Here is a 19010-nt window from a genome sequence, read left to right on the forward strand (position 1 = left end):
GCAATTTAATTTAAAAAACAACAACCTGTTTTTTTGTTTTGTTATTTGCAATGGCCCTATCTAGATCCAATGTTTGGTTTGTCTGTCCTGGCATGTGCCTGCACAGAGTGCTAGTGGTTCTTGTTCACCGACTGTCCGCCCTGTGTGGCCCTCCGTGGCCCTCCGTCTCAGCGTGGACCAGGGCAACAACTGGGCTACGTAGGCCTCAGGTTGGACCCTCCGGGGTTGTTCTGGGGGGCAGATGTGGTTCCCATGTGGTAGCCTTGGTGCAGGGACACTGAGGCTGTTGTAGGCGGCTGGTACTGCGTTAGTGGCTGTGCGGGGTTAAGCATGTTGACCTGGCATGTGCCTGTGGGTCCTGCCCACTGAGGAGCACTGTACAGGGCTGAGGCGTATCCGAACCCTTGTGCAACTGGGCCCAGAGAGCCTTTACGCCGCCCCAAAGGGACAGAGGGGTTGGCTGGATTAGGGAGGTGAGCGGTGTTTGTTTGGTTTGGTTTGGTTTGTCCGTTCTGGGCTACTGTAGAAACATAGCGATCACTGTCGATGAGGACCCACTCCTTAGATAGATATAAACAGCTCACTGTAAGGTAACGAAAACACTATTCTTATTTTCACGTGATTACACACTAAAGAAAACATACCAGTATTTCATTTCTGTCAATATATCCCCCTACATCCTGCACCCTGGCCTTTAAGTATTTACATAGATTAAAAAAACATCCCAGGAGTGTTAATGACAAATTAGTAAAATAAAATAGCACAATCTGGCCATAAAGTAAAAAAATGACTCCAATAAACCTGACAAGTTGCTTCGATTGATATTATTTTTATTTGTTTTTACATTTTGTACAATGTGAAAAACATACACAAAACAGACACTGAATCACAGGAGGTCAGTAAGGAGGGATCAGAAATTAGAGCTCAACAGATAGAATTGCGTGTCAGTAGCCTCAAACAGAACTGTAGAGGTGTGTGATAATAATTAATGATGATAAGAGCATATGGACTTTAAAAGCTTTGTTGTGAGCTTGTGCTGTACAGGAGCCAGATGTGAGCTGGTTGTAAGATTAAACACCAGTGAAGCCGGCATGCAGAAATCATACGCTGATAGTCTGATATTGAAGTTGTGCCTGTGATATTGGTAAATGGCAATGAACAGATCAACACCTTGTGATCACTCAGAAAGGCAAATAATAATAATGATAATAATAATAAAAAAAAGATCTAATAGTCCAATATCAAAAACATTAAAGTCAGTAACAACCCTCATCAGCATGCAAATGTTTCCATTACCCCTCAGTCCCTTTAAAACTTTAAACATTGCATATTCTGCATTGCAGTAACTTATTTTTTCTCTAGAGAAGTTTAACTATTCATCCAATCTACGAGCAGGCGAAAGAGCCACAATGACGGCATGGCACTCGTGTGAGGTGCTGAGACAAAAGTTAAACCAGCGTGACAACGTTTAAACCTTTACACAGCTCACTTGCTGCCTGAACAAGTGCGTCTGAAAACAGTTTAATGATCAATCCACAAAAACAAATGTCAGCCAAATCCATGTACGTGTGAGCCAAATATAAAAACACAGCTGATTACACAACCGACACAAACGGAACTGTAGAGAGAACAGAAACGCTTCCACATTACTAGTGTGCTCTTTGTTCTGCAGCCCCGTGCGGTGTCTCGTCTGATGTTGTCAGTGTTACATCCTCTGTGTGTGTGTGTATATGTGTGTGTCAGTCATGAAGCCACCTGTTGTGTGTTTTTTACATCATGTACAGGTTTAAGCTAACTGGTTTTTTTCTGCAGTACAGTCACAGCGACAGGACGAGATGAGTCTGGAACTTGTCATTAGTGAGGATGCAAGGCACTAAAGTGTTCCTCATGTTTACAGGTTAGAGTGCGTGTGCATGTAGAGTGGGTCACCACAAGCATACTCTAGTGACGGAGCAATACATGAAAGCATTTAACTCACATTAACATATGTACAATAAAATAGAAAAAAAAGGGGGGGGGGGGTTGGGGGCAGGGCAGTCATAGAGAGAAGAGCTTAATAGACCACAGGACCTCTCCTGCGTGGTGGGTAGGATACCAACGACAACAACCCTGCAATTGCACTTTTTATATTCCTTTAACTACATGTTGTTTAACAACCTTTAATAATAATTACAGTGAAACAACATCAAAATCTGATGGCTGAATACAGGTCCATAAAGAACATTTGTTTTATTAAATATACGCATACAAAAACAGACCACAGGAAGAGAGAACCCCAGACACTTGTAATTCGAGAGGTGATGGCTAAATGTTATGAGCGGAGATATTTTAATATGACTTCACCAACGACCTGTTCGTCTGTGCACCGTCTGTGTAAACAACTGGGAGAAGTAGAGACTGAAACCTCCCACAAATACTAATGCAATAAACCAAAATTTGTCCTGTTTCTGTGATATGATGAGCAAATTTGACCTGCTTATATCAGAACTAAGTGAAATTGGGATTCTTTTTTCATCCTTGTGTAAAAAACAACAAAAAAACAAACAAACACCCTGCTAACACCCTCAACCAGATTGTGATTTACAGCAGCATCACCTCTTAAGTTTCACACTGCGAGTGGTGGTCAACACCAGGACAATGCTTTTTTTAAATGTGGCAGATCCACTGACTTGTGAATCAGACGTGAAAAACAACTCAGTATAATAATAAATCTGTATGGATGGACAACTCAAATCACAAAGTCAATACACTCTCACAGGGACATAAATATGCGAGACATGGAATCATAACCCAGTGAAGAAATATCTATGTACAAAGTCAATGTTTGAACATGTTCTGGGATTAAGGCCACAGTTACAAGGGACAGTTTATCTACTCTTTGCCGTTATTGCATTTTACTCAATAGGTAGCCACTGGGATGTGTTCATACCCAAACTCTATCTGTTACACTCCTGCCTAACTTACTATGTCTTTCTTCTCCCAACTCAACCAATCACACTTTGCTATTCCATCTGGGACAAACTAATCGTCCCACTCCTATCTCCCACTTTCTGTACACTCCCTCCTTGCTCTCTGAAACAACCTTCTATCCCAAGTCACTCCACCAGCTTAATGTTTAGTCAGGTGTGCGCACATATGTCTATGTGGTAATATGTCATCAGTCCCAGCTTGGCTTAAAGTCAGGACCAGTAAGGATGTGAACCAGAATCCCTCCTACCTTCTCCTCTCCAAAAGGAATGACATTGCAACATCTGCTCTCAAAGACATCTTTGGCTGCTGTTGGTTACGCTTTTGGGTCATTACGTCACCAGACACGACCAACCGACTCGTCACAGCTCAGTTCCACAGCTGATGGCAGGCCAAGTGTGAGACTCTTGTGCCGTGGATATGTATTGCACTCTCCCTCCAATTTGCCAGGCAGATTTCGTTCCGCCCAAGAGGACTTGAACCACACAGGTCAACTTTATTACAGAAAGAAACATGTAATAATAAAAGTTGAAATAAAAAGCACAATATCCAGCCAGCTAACCAGCAAACTGCACAGAGAGCTAGTGGTTCTCGTTCAGCGACTGTCCGCCCTGTGTGGCCCTCCGTCTCAGCGTGGACCAGGGCAACAACTGGGCTACGTAGGCCTCAGGTTGGACCCTCCGGGGTTGTTCTGGGGGGCAGATGTGGTTCCCATGTGGTAGCCTTGGTGCAGGGACACTGAGGCTGTTGTAGGCGGCTGGTACTGCGTTAGTGGCTGTGCGGGGTTAAGCATGTTGACCTGGCATGTGCCTGTGGGTCCTGCCCACTGAGGAGCACTGTACGGGGCTGAGGCGTATCCGAACCCTTGCGCAACTGGGCCCAGAGAGCCTTTACGCGGCCCCAAAGGGACAGAGGGGTTGGCTGGATTGGGGAGGTGAGTGGATGTGGTGGACGTGGTGTTGGAAGGCGTGGGAAGTGTTGGGCAGAGGTAGCCAGGAGCTGAGAATTTACGGCCCATGTTGGCTGGAGGGATAATCTGTAATCGTGAAAAATCACAAGGCATCAATCACATGAGGCCATACAGCCAAAAAATGCTGCAAAGAAATTCAAATTAAGTACTAAGTGCTTACGTCATGACCCAGTGGTGCTTGTGCTCCAGTTTTAGGACCTCTCTTGCACTGGGAGAGGCTGATGGCGTCCCTGGCCCAGTTATCCACCAGTTGGTGCAGGTCATCAGTGAAGGTGCCCTTGCCCTTCTGCGTGTGAGACGAGGAAGGAGTGGGTCCGCTTGCCTGGGCCAGAGAAGAGTGGTTCTGGCAGAGGCCTGATCCGTTTGTGGAGCTGGCTCCACTTGATCCTGGTACACAAGAATAGAGATGTGAATTAGAAAATAAATCAATACAAGGAGGTCACTGTGACAAAATGAAGTGCTTGCACATACCTGTGGAGCAGCTACTGAGGCTGGGCATGGATGGAGAGGTTCTAAGCTGCTTCACGGATGACCTGTTAACTACTTGTGATGCCTCTGTTGCTGTTTCTGATGCCTCTGTTGCTGAGGCTGAACTTTGCTTTGGAGAGGACTCTGAAACATGAAGACTCTGAGTTGAGGCTGGGGATCCTGAACATACAAGCACAAGACGTACCATTTCAACCCACGCTTCAGTGATTGAGGACAGTACTGACATCTCAGTGAGTACTAAATTTGTCTCATGAACTAAAACAAGCCAGTTCACTCTCCTTACCTGAGTGTACAGGGCTGGGCTGTCCACTACTACGAGCAGATTTGTGGTTTTTGCTTTTGAGCCTTCGTCGACCTCCAGCCATCGCCACAGCAGGGGAGAAAACAGAGGGAGGAGGAGGTTTTCCCATTCGCAAAAACACGGCCTCTACCTCCTGTTTCTGACGAGCCTGCAATGTCTGAATCTCCATCATATGTCTGTGAGCGGCAGAAAAACATACAGTCATGTAAGAATATTTCTACTGGGCTGTGAAGTGACAGTATTCACATGAAATGAAGGCAGTGTGAAGTATGGCTATGAGCATTTGACATACTTTTCTCTGAGACGGCTGATTTCTTTCTGCAGAGCTTCGTCCTCGGTCTCAGAGTCGTCATCATTGTCACTACTGTAATGGGTGTGTGTGTTATGAGGTTCAGACGTTGAGGATGAGGGACCGTTCTGCATACTGGAGCCATGTGTTGGACTGGAGCCTCCTGCTGGAGCTGGGGTCACTGAGGGAAATTGATGTGTTAGAGATAGAGTAGGTTTACCTGGGGACCTCACATGATTTGAAAATGAACCCTAAACATCTGTAATCTGTCCACAGGAAGAAGAAAATGCAAATTTACCGACAACATCCAAGATTATTTTCTGATATGGTTAAAACATGATGGATTTTAAGGCTTAGTGGCTACATAGGTCTACTGAATTTGCAATTCCCACTGTAGCCGCTACCAATAGGATAAATATAAGAATACTGGATGGGACAGAGGCGAAGATGCCTCTACTTTCTATATGAACATCTCAAGAGGGCATTAAATTGTGTATATCATAGCCACTTATCAGAGGAAAAAGCAAAGCTGCGATCATCAGTTACAGTGTTAGCAGTGAAATAACTAGTGACATAGTGTGAAGCATCAGTTTAACATGGTTCTTATCGTACTATGGTACAAAGAGGGCTTTACACTAGTTTATCAAAGCAAGCTTAATCTGAACCTGAACCTGATACATACCTGTGACGGAAAAACGTCCCACTTTAGAGCCAGTGGTTGGCCCAGATGTGGCACTGGTGCTCGAGGACACTTGGAAACGCCCAATAGTGGTCGGCTGACTGGCAGGGTCAGCAGAGAGAGAGGGGGCTCCATTTACAGCGTCAGTTTCACAAACTCCTTTGGACAGAGATGATGACCGGTGGAGGGTATTTTCTGGACTTGAGGGGGAGGAAGAAGAGGAAGAGGAAGAAGAAGAGGAGGAGGAGGAAGTAGAGGACGGCGTGAGCGATGCAGAGGAGACAATGCTTGAGGGATCTGGGACGCTACTGGATGCGCCATCAGTAGCAACGGACACCTGCGAAAGAGAGGAGGGAGTAAATTTTAGTGAACTTAGCACGAGGTTTAAGAAGTTTAGCTGTTTTAAACTGAAGTAATCAGACAATCAACTTACTTGGAAACGTCCCAGAGTGAAACCTGCTGCTGGAGGCTGGACTCTGTTACCTCCCTGAACAGTCTCTGGGCTCAGAGCTCTCCTTAACTGGGCATCCAAATTACCCAGGGGCTGCTGTGACTGTGGAGTCACAAACAGGGTATGAGGAACAATCTAAGTCATACATGTAAGCAGTTTGTCAAAGACTTACAAAGTAGTAGTGCAGGTTTTATTACAGAAAGATAATAGATCTCACCTGATTTGGTCCAGGAAATGGCGGTACAAGTTCAGAGGGAGGTGTAGCAGCTTGATCAAAACCAGTCGGCAAAGTCTAAAAATTATAACAAAGACTTATGTCATGTCCATAAACATTATTACAGCTTTTTGGATTTACTCTTGGATGCTGCAGTTTTCACTAACCTGTGCCCTGGGCTTAGTTGGAGGTGTCTGTCCTGCCGGGGTAACACCCTGTCCTGGGGTGGTAGTGGGCCCCATGACACTCTGCACCCCAGAGGTGAGGGGAAGGTTAGATGGAGGCACCATGGCAACTCCAGGTGGAGGGGAAGAAGTGCCAGTGGGAGGAGAGGAAGTGCCTGTGTTCTGATCCACTGATGCAGAGGTCGTGCTCTGATCTTTAAAGAGAGACCGGAGCTTCTTGTCTAGAGCTTGGATATCATCTCTGCCAGCGGCCTTGTTCTGGAGCTCGGCTCCCTCTGACTCCACTGGTTGTGGCTGGACCTGGCTCTGACTAGGTAACGAGGAGGGAGGAGGGGGCTGAGCAGAAATAGGGACAGGCTGAGACTGGGTGTTTGTGTGCTGTGGTGCATGGATGGACGAATTCACAGGCTGAGAGGATGAAACAGCACTATTAAAGGGCTGCTGCTCTGACGCAGGGACAGGGCCAGTACCACTGGATGTAACACCAGCAACAGAAGAGACAGAGCTACTGCTCAGCTGAGGCCCAGGTACTGCAGGGACGGAGGTCTGCACTGATGGAGGAGAAATGGTGGAAGATGTGGGTGGGATGTTGGCAGCTGGTGGGAGCTGCGAAGGTGCTGTTTCATGGGATGAATGAGGAGGGGGGCTGGCATCACTGGTGACAGGAGCTGGGGTTTGGGACTGAGATGCAGGTGGAGGGGAAACCCTTCCAGTTGAAGGAGGTGGCGAGGATGTCGCAGTGGATGTGAGAGGCACACCAGGAAAAGTAGTGTTAGCAGTGGAAGCGACAGCTTCTTGCGGAGCCGGGATATTGTTAGAGTTTGGGCCGAGTCCAGCCTCATTGGTCGGGACAGGGCCTGGCTCTTGCTCAGTAGCAGAGGGATCAAGGGTGGCACCTCTCTCTACACGAGCCTGCTTCATTTTACTGAAAGCCTGCTGGAGAGTGCCAGATGGAGCAGACAGAGAGAGGCCCAGTGGCACAGAGGGAGCTAGAAAAAAGGAGAGAATTAAAATTACTTCAGAAACTGATAAAAATGTTAATATGCTAATTTTGAGCAACAATAACTTAGCTTGTGTGATACGACATAACCAGGGTACACCTTGGAATTTTCATTTTTCATTACAATTTGTTTTAGAAAATATTTCCCACCAAGATTGAAACTTTTTTTCTGTCAGGTGATGACTAGTAACACTTACAGCCTCTTGACAATTTTCTGCATCCATAATCTTTAAAAAATAGTTTTAACTAAAATATTGAGGTTACTTTCATGAAGAGTCCAATGCATTACTTTGCAAAACCAAATGGGGGGAACAGTTTAATTCCACAGGGAATAAAACAAACTCTTCTCTCACCTGATTCATCTCCAAAGGAGGTATTAGCAGAAGAAGTGCCAAAGAACTGTTCTTTAAGACGAGACTCTGGCACTGGGCTGACTATGAACCGTCGTCCTGCTGAATGCACAACCTGGGCTGTAGTGCTCGGGGAAATGCCTGTCAGAAAGGTCAAAAGAAATATAAGATATGAGACGGGAGTTGGACATCATAAAGGTGAATAACTGGACTGGAGTATTGTATTTTTGCTAACCTGGCAGCATGGGAACAGACAGCTCAGGTTGTTGTTGGTGATCACTCATCTGAGGAGAGATAAAACATTTGTGGTTATGTTCTCAGGTTCTGCAAGAGGAGGATTAAAACTGTCTTAATGGGCGTTTGGCTAATAAGATGATGTGTAGTAGAGACATACCTGAGGAAAGCCTTCCTTCATGCCCTCTCCTTTCTCATCAGCCATTTCAATGACTTCACGGACCTGCTCGATGAAGGACTCCCGCTCACTCTCCAAGATAAACTCACTCTCAACCTGTAACAGAGGGTAAAAGAAGTTCACTACTGTGACTCAGACTACATATAACATAAGAACGTTCCACAAAAGGGTCTAAAAGTTGACAATTCAATGGTATTCTGTGAATGGCATCCATGCAAAGTATATACTCTACGAATATATAGCATGTATTACACATATATAGACAATATATTTATTTCAACAAACAACCATTAGACAGTTAATACTTTCTACATGTTTAGAGGCAAAAGCTATAAAACCATCACTACCATGATCTTTGCAATCTCCTCCGGATTATCGCCATCAAGGTCAAATCTGAAGGTCACCATCTTCCTGTTGTGTGTTTCCAGCTGACACTCTGCTACTCTGTCTCCCACATTAGAGATCTGCAAAACATTCATTCAGGTTAAAAGTGTTTAAAGACAAAGAGTGTAGGACAAAATATGAATGAGCCAATCAGGTAAAATACATACACTGAGAACATTTAGCTTGGCCTTTGCAGTCTTCTCATGGCGGGAGCGGCTGCGTACAGATCGCCGCTGGTGACGTTTCAGTGAGCGGCCCTCATGGCGACCTCCTGAAGTAGAACTTCCATCGTTACCGTCACTGAGACCTGAAGCTGCGTCTGACAGGCAGCTGAAAGAGAAATGGACCCATGACAGAGAGACTGGACACATCGGGCCACATCCAGGAAGCATACGAACAAATTTCCTCTTATTTTTGTTTGTGCCCACGATTTGCTCTTATTTTGTAGGTACCCACTGACTTGTGAGATTCATCAATGTCTTCTCATTTTTGCTCTTCTCTTAGGTAAGAGAAGATTTCTTGAGTTGTTAAGAGCGTTTGTCCAACACAAGGAAACACAAGTTTTATTTGAGAAACATAACTTTTACATAATTTGAGGAACTTTTACTTTACTTCAGTATATTGATCTCATGACACTTTCAACTTCTACTCCACAACACTTCAGAGGGAAATATTGCACTTGTTACTTCACTACAATCACTAGTTACCTTAAGATTATTTTGACTGTTTAAATTGATTGTTTAAAACTAGTAACAGAGTATTTTTACAGTGTGATATTAGTTCCTATACTTTAGTAAAGGATCTGAATACTTCCTCTACCACTGCTACTGACATGGCATTTACAGCATCACGTATTTTTGCCACGGGCATTTTTTTAGTTATCCCGTAACGCCAGTCATGTCACTAACAAAAAAAAAAAAAAAGTTCCACTTCTTACAGCCTTTATTGGTGGCATCTCCCCAATTCTTAGGCATATGCCAGAGTATCTGCACACCACACATCAACACCTGCCCTTATATAGTGTTTAGGGGCGTTGCCTATGTTCATAGGTGTCTTATGATCAAGTAGGATTCATCACTCAGCATCTGGTTATGAGCAGATTTGGATGGTTTTTAGCGTTTGGTACATTTGGATTTAATTTCTCTCTTTTTTTTTTCTCTTATCAGGAAATTAAGAGGAACTATAAGAGACATTTGAGAGACTGCTGTTGCATGAGGCCCATTGTGCAATGCTGGTGAAACCTTCTTTTTCTTAGAATAACAGTCTTCTCACCTTTCTACAGTTGGTGGCACCAGAGCAGACGATCCAGGCTGCTCCACTGATGACGACTGAGGAACACTCACAGGGGCCTGAGACAGAGAAAACTACCATAAATCAACCACTTAATTTAAAAGAAAACTTCAAAAAGGAGACTCCTGTTGTCTGTGCATTACTTAATCTGACATGGTTTTGGAACGTAGTAAATCCATATTCATCTATATGTCATTCCCACTCAGTTAATCAATTCTATTTTGGTCATTTTTGTTGGCCAACTTTTATACATGAAAAGAATGATTTAAAGCAGATCATCCACCAGATGGAGCTCTTTAACCTGGTGAGACTTGTATCTGGGTACAACAAGCAACACCATTATTCAGCTCAGAGTGTAAGTTTTCATTTCATTTTTTTCTCTGCTGTGCATAAATGGATATTAGAAATGCTTAAACAGGGTATCAAATTTCAGTTCCAGTCCTTTAGGCAGTTACAATACTGTGACTTTTGTAACTGTGATAAAATGTCATACTTATGACATGTGAACAGATCTATTGAGGGTAATGTTTTCATGGAGAATTTTAAGCTGCAAGTAAAACAGATGAATATGAAATACAAAACCCAACACACTGCTCTACTGTCTCACACCTTAGTAGCTATTTTGGTTGTGGTCTGGTAAATGTGAGTGAAAAAAACGTCTGGAGCTTGATAAGAACCGCCCTCCTAATGTTAATCATATGTTCATTGGTGCTCTATGATACAATTTACATGAAGGACTGTGTTAATTTTTTTTTAAAAATATAAATCCATTAAAAATATCTAAAATATGTGCCCAAAAAACATTTTTTTAAGACGAATGTACACACTTCCACCAACAGGAAGCATGTAAGGAGGTGTGGACCAAATGCTTCACACCTGACCCACATACACCCACCCACATGACTTTGTTTTGAGCTCTGTTGAGTACCTGCAGAACAGAAAGGCACGAGGCCTGATAGAGGAAGTATAGGTGCTCTGCGTTGAGAGGAGGTGACAGGATAGGACTTGGATCATTGGCCCAAGACTGAGAGTCATGCAGGAATGAGCAGCATGCAAAGGGGGAAGAGTGAAAGAAAAAAGGGGACAGCCATAGTAATGAGAGATGTGTGTCCACACAAAAGAAAATAAAGATTTAGAAAAAATGCACAAAACACAAAAATGGACAGCATGAAATCCATACTATAGTATGGTGAAGCAATATTTCAGTGTACATCTTAAAGCAAGATCAAATAAATGTGGATGTTAAGTAGGAGCAGGAGAGGTGTGTGGGTGTGTGTGTGTGTACGTACCTGTAGCTGCTGAGCTCCAGTCTGCGCCTGCGGTACAGTGGAGCTCTGAAGAGTGGTGCTGCTCTCTGGTTGCTGCTGCTGTTGAGGGGGAGATGACTGAGAGGACGGGGGTATCATCACTTGCTGATTGGGAATCTGTAAGAACGGAAGGGATCAAGAACGGGAAGCAAGAATAAAACCAGAGATCTGAGGTTGGAATAAAAGCTAGCGTATTCATAGAAACATCTGGGTGACTTCCTAAAAACCTGAAAATCTCTTAATCTAAATCTTTCAGAGATTTACTTTGGCTCTATTCCAAACCCACACACACTTACCTGTTGGACAACATAACTGCACAACTGATTTATCTCTTTGACAGTGTGGCATGTCAAACTATTCACCTGTGAATTTTTAATGTCAACTCTGCAGTGTATTTTAGAGACATGTTCATTGCGTGTCAATACATACAGCATGTGCAAGGTTTTAAAAAGTACTGGATGCAATATTTTTGTCTGGATACCACAAATTCCATTTTTATACGCCCACTATAACTAAGTACAAATTTACCAAACATCTGTGAAAATATGAAAAAAATACATTTATTTTGTTTCCCAGAAAGGCTGTGGGTGTATTTACAAGCGGTAACAGGAAAATGGGACATTTTATCTACCTGAGGAGGAAGCGATGGTTGGTAGTAAACTCCGTACTATAAGAAACAAAACATAACACAGGGTAAGAGTAGGAAAGTTGAGAATGAAAAGAAAACTAAGGAAAATATAACAGAGGAGACTGGAAAACTCTGGATTCGGAAAACCGAGCTGCCGTCAACACAGCTGCCTGAGGCAGAGAGTAGAACTCCATAAGGTTAACTTAACACCCTCTGAAAATCGTGTTTTTGCTGACCTTGACTGGTTGAAGTTCACATTTGCTGCAGTGATATAGAAGTGTACTCAGGGTGTGTTCAGTACCACCTGACGTTTACTGTTAGGTTTGCTGTTTAGGTGCAACTGATTTGAAAGTTGTAACCAGGGGTCAGTGAAAGAAAGCTTTTCAGTTGGTGTGAAGTTACGCTTCAAAGACATAAGGACATGCAGCACAACATGTACCTGTGGAGGTGCCACTGGAGCAGACTGGCCGCTAGGTGCAACCGGAACAACTTCAGGCTGGGGCTGAACCTAATGAACCGGTTAAATAAAAAAAAAAAAAAAAAATAACAACGTGGTGAAAATGAGTCAATAAGAAAGTTAGCAGGTAGAGGGTTAAAATCCTTAAGACATATATCTCAAGGGGCACATGTTTTGTGCAGAGGTATAATAAATCAATAGAAACAAGGTCTGTTATTTTAAAAACTTGATTTAAAGGAGCAGTGTTTAGGATTCACAGGATTTTGTGGCATCTAGTGGTGAAGACTGCAAATTGCAACCAGCTGAAACTCTGCCCATGTGCCAAGTGTGAACTCCCGCTTAAGATTTGTTCAGTGTTCTTTGTTCAGGAGGTTTTTACTGACAGCTGAATTATACGCAGAGGTCTCTTCCTCTCCAAAACAACTGGACCTGTGACTTAAACCAGTAAAAACACTGAATAAAGCAGTTTCACATTAACAAAAATGTGAAACTGCTTTATTCAGCTCATTGCCAGGGCTGATAACAACTGTGAACAACACAAAAACGGCTGTGAATGACCCCATCTAGAGTCAGAGTTTTCTGTGCTGGGATACTGTACAAACATGGTGATGCAACATGGCTGATTCTGTGGACGAAGACCTGCACCCTATGTAGATATAAACAGCTCAATCTAAAGTAACAAAAACACAACAATTCTTATTTTGGGTGATCATACACTAAAGACAACATGCTTATTGTTATCTATTCCATTTCTGCTAAACATCCCCCTATTTCCTACACACTGGACCTTTATGCATACTTAATTCTTAGATGCACATACCAAAGGAGAATCATTCATTTCTCTTCTACATGCAAGATTATGTCCTATTTTTAACATGACTCACCACTGTCAACTGCTGCTGCTGTGTTTGGTCGTTTTGTGTCTGTGGGCATGACACCTGGGGCTGAAGGTGCTGACTGGGAGGGGAGCTGTAGGGTATTCCAGACTGAGAGGGCTGGACCTCAGGAGGGATGGTGGAACCAGGTACTCTGTCTCCCATGTGAGTGGCTGTAAGAGGTGGACAAGAAGGTCAGGGTTCCTACACATTTTAATGGATAAAATTTCAATACTATTCCATGACTTCTGAAGGATTGATAGTATTTTTTTACTCTATTATCCCTATTTGTCCAACGTTTTTCAAACATATCAGATTCAAACTCTATTCAAACATAATGAGAGACAGAATGCAAGGGGAAAATGGAGAAACGTATGTGATGGTAAACATGATGTCACATATTGACAAATATAAGAGCTACGTTATGTCAACAGCTTCAGAAAACAAATTTGCCTGCCTTTAATTAATGATAATACTCTACATGCGCTCACGTAAGTGTAAGTGTATTCCTCACCTCCTCCAGTGTGCTGTAGTTGTTGGTGTTGGTCAGCCTCTGGCGCCTCTGGCTCTGGCTGGGTGGGGGCCACACTCTGACCCTGAACTGGAAGTGGGACTTGCCCAGTTGACTGGGGGATGTAAGGTACCCCCTGTGCCATGCTTGTCAGTTGGGTTGACTGAGGAGTGTTATAGTTAGAGCTCTGGTGGCTCTGCTGAGATGCAGGTTGGGCAGACATCTGTGTGCTGTGTTGGTTTGGTTGTGGAGGGACGTAAGGAGCAGGCTGTGGCACTGGCTGGGACTGAGGCATCTCCGTGCTTGACTGTTGGCCTGATTGCTGTGCTGGTAGTGACCGACTCTGCTGTTCTTCTTCTATTCTTCTTTTCTCCAGATCTTCTCTGACCTTCAAGGCAGACAGCAGTATTTATTAAAATCCCTCAGTGAGCTCTAATTGACATCTAAACATCAGAGCTCAGGTACAAACATGACTGAAATAAGAATTCAAGCAAAGCACTTAAGGAAATTATAAACGTAAGTGATATTAGATACACTAAGGTGAGCATGGACACACCTGCTGCCGCTGTGCTCTCTTGCGGCTGATTAGAGACACCCTGTCCTTTATGGCCTTTGCAATGGTCTTGTGGTCACCATCGCACACATAACCAGACTCAACCTACAGCACAAAGACATGACATACAATTCAGCAATGAACATTTCACTGGTCATACAGTCTGTAATAGTGACAGTATTCATGAGCTGTTGCATTTTTTAAAAGCCTGATTAAACTATTAAAAGTTAAATTCACCATTTCCTGAGCCACATCATCTGGGACGTCTTTGTTGAGGTCAAAAGAAAACTCAATAGCTTCGTTGTCTTTGTACTTCCCCTTGAGTTTCTTTACATCTTCAATTCTCAGCCACAGCTTAATAGCCTCCATCTCTCCATCGTCCTCCTCTGCCAACTCCACACGCACCCCTGTGTCCTCCTGGAAGAAGGCATGGTTCAGCAGGTCCTTGATCGAGTACCTAAATAGAGGGAGACATGCTGTGAGCAAATGTATGTTTTCCTGGAGAGCTGGACAACCCTTAAACTGTTAAATGGGCTGTTAAGTTAGGGACCTCTCGTCCTTGTTCTGGCGAATGCAACCCTCGATGATCTCCTTCACTTCAGGAATGGCCACCTTGTCGAAGCTGCCCGGCTTCACCCCCTACAGGAAACACAGAACCCTGAATGAGAATGGGTCTTCTTCACATTTGACCTTTTCGTATTACCTTGTTGTCTTTTTCAGAACCATAGAGACATTTCATGTATGCCAGATGACTGGGAACTTTAAACTAACTTCCTCTTTCAATTGTGTTTCAGAATGAATATCAAAAGACACAGCATGAAGTGGAAGGGGTTTCCTTTAGGACACTATGCTAATGTTAAAAGTGCTTTATGTAACTCTGGGGAAAGATGTTTCTTATTCCCAGATCGTTGATAGCTCGGTCTGACTACCAACCCCAACCGGGGAATAAGACACAACAATCGACCATCTCTCTCCAGAGTTACATACAGCACCTTTATATAATATCTTAAGGATGGCATACTTTCAACTGGGTGTCATATAAAAATTGCAGGATGTCAAGTGATTGGAAAGGGAGGACATAAGTCAGTAGAGGAGATGAGAGACGATGAAATGAGCCAAAAGCAACAGGAAACTGTATGGTGCTACAAGAAAATGGGGGACTGGCTAAACAGCTGAGCTGAATGACAGAACAGGAAGAACAACAGCCCATATCCCCAAGGAATACTACTGTAAAACCAAAGCATGTGACACTACTCAAATGTAGGCTCAACGATACAATAACACTTTGTTTCTCAACTGTGTTTGCTGCTCTGCAGTATGAGCTATTTGTGGCTACTAAAGAGAGCCAAAAAACTCTAAACTAATCAGTGGGGTAAACAGAAAAATCCTCTGTTGAGTGATGTGGCAGTGACATCAGTATTTGTACTTTTCAGTTAATGATAAACTGAGGGTATTGATATGGATTTCAAGGCCAATTCTGTAGACACTCTAGGAACAACCTCTTTATCTATGAGACTCTTGTGATTGCAAATGTATGAATCATATCAGTGACTACGACACCAGTAAGGCTACAACTATGTGTTTTTCCTATGACAGTTACTGCCCTTCTGGCAGCGTCACAAGACTGAACCATTGGCCATTACGAAAACAGCAGGACTGAGCTTGTTCAGTGTCTTTTCATTCATTCACGCCTCAGGTCTACGTGCCTAACCCACATATACCATAATTCAAAAGGAACAACAAAGAAATCCTGTGTGAGGTGAAACACAAAGTGCTTGTTAAATGACATGTTTTTCTTGGACGTCTACTAGGTTTGTGGGTTCTTTAAAAACGGCAACAGGAACTAATCTGGGAGATACAGTAACACACTTATCTTGTGAGGTGAAATAAAATAGTAGGAGATAGAAAACGTGAAGTAAGCTTGATAAAGAGGTGTCAGCAGCAATATAAAATCATTCCAGAATGGGACACTAGCCTTCTTGGCACATAGGAAGAGGTGAAGGCAGGGCAGAGGGGTGACATTAAGGGTCAAAAAGAAGACTTACGCTAGTGACTCTGCGGTAGATCTGTGCAGCATTCTGGCACTCTGAGTAAGGGTACTCTGAGGTGGCCATCTCCAGCATGCACATTCCAAAGGCATACACATCCACTGACTCGTCGTACTTCTCCTCATACATCTCAGGCGCCATGAACTCAGGGGTACCTTAAATCAAAACAACTATTCAGAACTCTCGAACTCCCTTACTGATTGAGTGGGCTTCTCACAACCCATTGCCCCTCTGCTCCTCTAACCCATGAGGGGTTGAGGAAGAGGAGGATGAGTGGAGCCTGTTGACGTCTCCTGGGGGTAGAACCTGTGAGGTGAAAGTTGGAATAGAGAGACAGAAAAAAAAAAAGAAAAAGGGGGAGGAAAGCAAAAAAGAGACAGAAAACAAAAAAGGAGGGAGAAGCTGGGCTCAGTTAGACTGCAGAGAAGAAAGCACGTGTTTGTCTGTGTAAGACCTTAACATGTTGGGATATAAGATTGTGACTGAGGTAGCCAATGTGCAGAACACACTTGTTGCCGAAATGAATGTTATTTGCAATGTTCAAAAGAATAATACACAGGCCAGAATACTGTGTAATTTGTTCAAAGGGATGCTAATGATCCCTGCAGGAGAAATATGACTAGCTATGGAACTTTTGTCAAGACCTTACCTTAATACCACATTGTTTTTATAGTACACTCACCTTTCGAAGTCTGACTTACCATCTCCTCTTGACCTGCAGGAGGAAACTGTTACGGTCAAGGCTGAGAGAAGCAGATCCCATAGCTAGTTGCTGTGCTCAGCAGTGTGTCTTTGCACATCGGCTTTGCTCTTTTAATTGATCATTTTACTTTCAATCTCAGGTCTTACACAGAAAAACTGGTTATTTGGATGTAATTGTTTTTGATATTGATGTGTGTTACAGCACACTGTCACACTTACCAGGCCAGCCCATAAAAGTTCATACTTACTCAATGACCAGCAGTACCCTATTCATTCCAAACAGCAGAATGGGGCACAGCTGAGGCTAGAGCCTACATTTTAAAAACATACCCAAGAATGTGAAAGTAAAAAAAAAAAAAAAAAAAAGAAAAATCAATAAAACAAACAAAAAACAAAGACAAAAGGCTGACAGAGAGAAAGTGGGGAGAGCTCCCAGGACACAAAGATGGATCAAAAAGATTCTGCGGCCCTGCAATATTTTAAAAGACAGTAAGAGACAAACACTAGAAAAAAAAAACCTGTTGAGGCAAACCCATAGAAAGAGATGTTAAACATCATAGGTATATCTGGCAAACAGACCACATATTTCCAAACCACAGAACAAAGACCAGTCTAAGACAGAAGCAAAGGCCATACCTTAAGCCATGGCCAGGTTAGCCTGCAAGAAGGCATGACAACTATTATAATAATGATATTAATATTTAATAGTATGAGAAACGTTAGGCGCTACTTACATTCAGTAGGTGCCTGGAAAAAAAAACCCTCTCTTTTTTTTGGAGAAACATAGAACAGAAATGATCTGTACAATGACCAAACTTGATAGAGTCACTGTGCGAGTGCAAAGAGAGAAAGCCTTGTGGTTATCTGTAAGATTACCACAGTATTTGGCCTCCATTTGAGCTGTGGTTTGAGAGACAGCTGAAACGCTGTGGTCTGTTTTTGAACCACATCGTCAGAAAAACAAGCCAAAGGAAAGTACCCTCTTTAAACACCATCATGTTCCATACAAATACAATACGACCTCAGAAAAGACACTGCCCCACAGCAGGACAGGGACCAGAAGGTAGAAATGACTTTGGAGTCGTACCTATAACACTCTTCGCAAATGATGCACGCTTGAGTGTGGCCAGTCCCAAGTCTCCAATCTTGACAGATCCTGTTGGGCCTGTGATGAAAATATTGTCGCACTTAAGGTCCCTATGGATGATGGGGGGAGCCCGAGTATGAAGGAAGTGGAGCCCCTTGAGGATTTGTCTACACCAGCTGCGCAGCACTTTAATTTTCATCACCTTGAACCTCTTCAGATATCTACAAGAAAAGAGATCACAATGTTCACACAACCTCTCAAGAGCACGAAACTAATAATGCTACAAAATGTTGGATGTTCTTGTTCACTTCTTAATAAAAGTACCAAACTCAAGTAAATGCATTTACATTATATTTTAATTAACTTATAAGACAAATGGTCAGAATATTTAAAATCAAGAGTCAATATAATCTTTTTTATGAAATATCACAGACATGTGTTGTGTACAAAGTATCTATGAGTTCTGGGTTAGTGTGTTTGTCAGCTCCAGCACATCTGAGACTTACGTTTTGAGTGTGCCAGAAGTCATGAGTTCAGTGACCAGTACAATGCACTTCCTGCCTTTGGAGGGTCCCTCCCAGGAGTCGTAAAAGCGGACAATGTTGGGATGCTGTAGTCCCTTTAGCATCCCTGCTTCCTCCTTAAAGCGCTGCCTCTCTGTCTTCGACAGCTTACGATCCTGCAGAAGAAGAAAGGAAATATTTAAAGATTTCACACATCATGAGGGCAGCACTACTTATAGATATGTACAGATTAATTTGGGTCGATTAATTTTTTTTGACAATACATTAGTGACAAAAACAACAATGTGAAAATATCTGGCATAATGAGGACTATTAATACAAATGCCAAGTACAGATT

The 19010-nt window shown here is 43.1% G+C and overlaps 1 protein-coding gene across 3 annotated transcripts in view; it reads right to left on the reverse strand.

Moving 5' to 3' along the window:
• Positions 1 to 813: 813 nt before the first annotated feature.
• Positions 814 to 19010, reverse strand: part of LOC125887662 (serine/threonine-protein kinase WNK1-like) — a 31365-nt gene continuing 13168 nt past the window's right edge. For all 3 annotated transcript variants that reach the window (XM_049574649.1, XM_049574652.1, XM_049574650.1), the window contains exons 3-28: positions 18656 to 18828; positions 18150 to 18370; positions 16358 to 16515; positions 14863 to 14951; positions 14550 to 14769; positions 14316 to 14417; positions 13763 to 14147; positions 13258 to 13421; positions 12356 to 12424; positions 11920 to 11955; positions 11271 to 11405; positions 9964 to 10040; positions 8859 to 9021; positions 8655 to 8771; positions 8290 to 8403; positions 8131 to 8179; positions 7899 to 8036; positions 6528 to 7534; positions 6364 to 6438; positions 6129 to 6248; positions 5699 to 6032; positions 5020 to 5197; positions 4710 to 4903; positions 4409 to 4585; positions 4098 to 4324; positions 814 to 4003 (exon numbers count right to left, since the gene is read on the reverse strand). In XM_049574649.1, the coding sequence (XP_049430606.1) occupies positions 3623 to 4003; positions 4098 to 4324; positions 4409 to 4585; positions 4710 to 4903; positions 5020 to 5197; positions 5699 to 6032; positions 6129 to 6248; positions 6364 to 6438; positions 6528 to 7534; positions 7899 to 8036; positions 8131 to 8179; positions 8290 to 8403; positions 8655 to 8771; positions 8859 to 9021; positions 9964 to 10040; positions 11271 to 11405; positions 11920 to 11955; positions 12356 to 12424; positions 13258 to 13421; positions 13763 to 14147; positions 14316 to 14417; positions 14550 to 14769; positions 14863 to 14951; positions 16358 to 16515; positions 18150 to 18370; positions 18656 to 18828 (5103 nt within the window). In that variant the 3' untranslated portion in view covers positions 814 to 3622. The remainder of the gene's footprint in view (positions 4004 to 4097; positions 4325 to 4408; positions 4586 to 4709; positions 4904 to 5019; positions 5198 to 5698; positions 6033 to 6128; positions 6249 to 6363; positions 6439 to 6527; positions 7535 to 7898; positions 8037 to 8130; positions 8180 to 8289; positions 8404 to 8654; positions 8772 to 8858; positions 9022 to 9963; positions 10041 to 11270; positions 11406 to 11919; positions 11956 to 12355; positions 12425 to 13257; positions 13422 to 13762; positions 14148 to 14315; positions 14418 to 14549; positions 14770 to 14862; positions 14952 to 16357; positions 16516 to 18149; positions 18371 to 18655; positions 18829 to 19010) is intronic.

The sequence above is a fragment of the Epinephelus fuscoguttatus genome, linkage group LG4 (genome assembly GCF_011397635.1).
Source record: "Epinephelus fuscoguttatus linkage group LG4, E.fuscoguttatus.final_Chr_v1".
NCBI classification, from domain to species: domain Eukaryota; kingdom Metazoa; phylum Chordata; class Actinopteri; order Perciformes; family Serranidae; genus Epinephelus; species Epinephelus fuscoguttatus.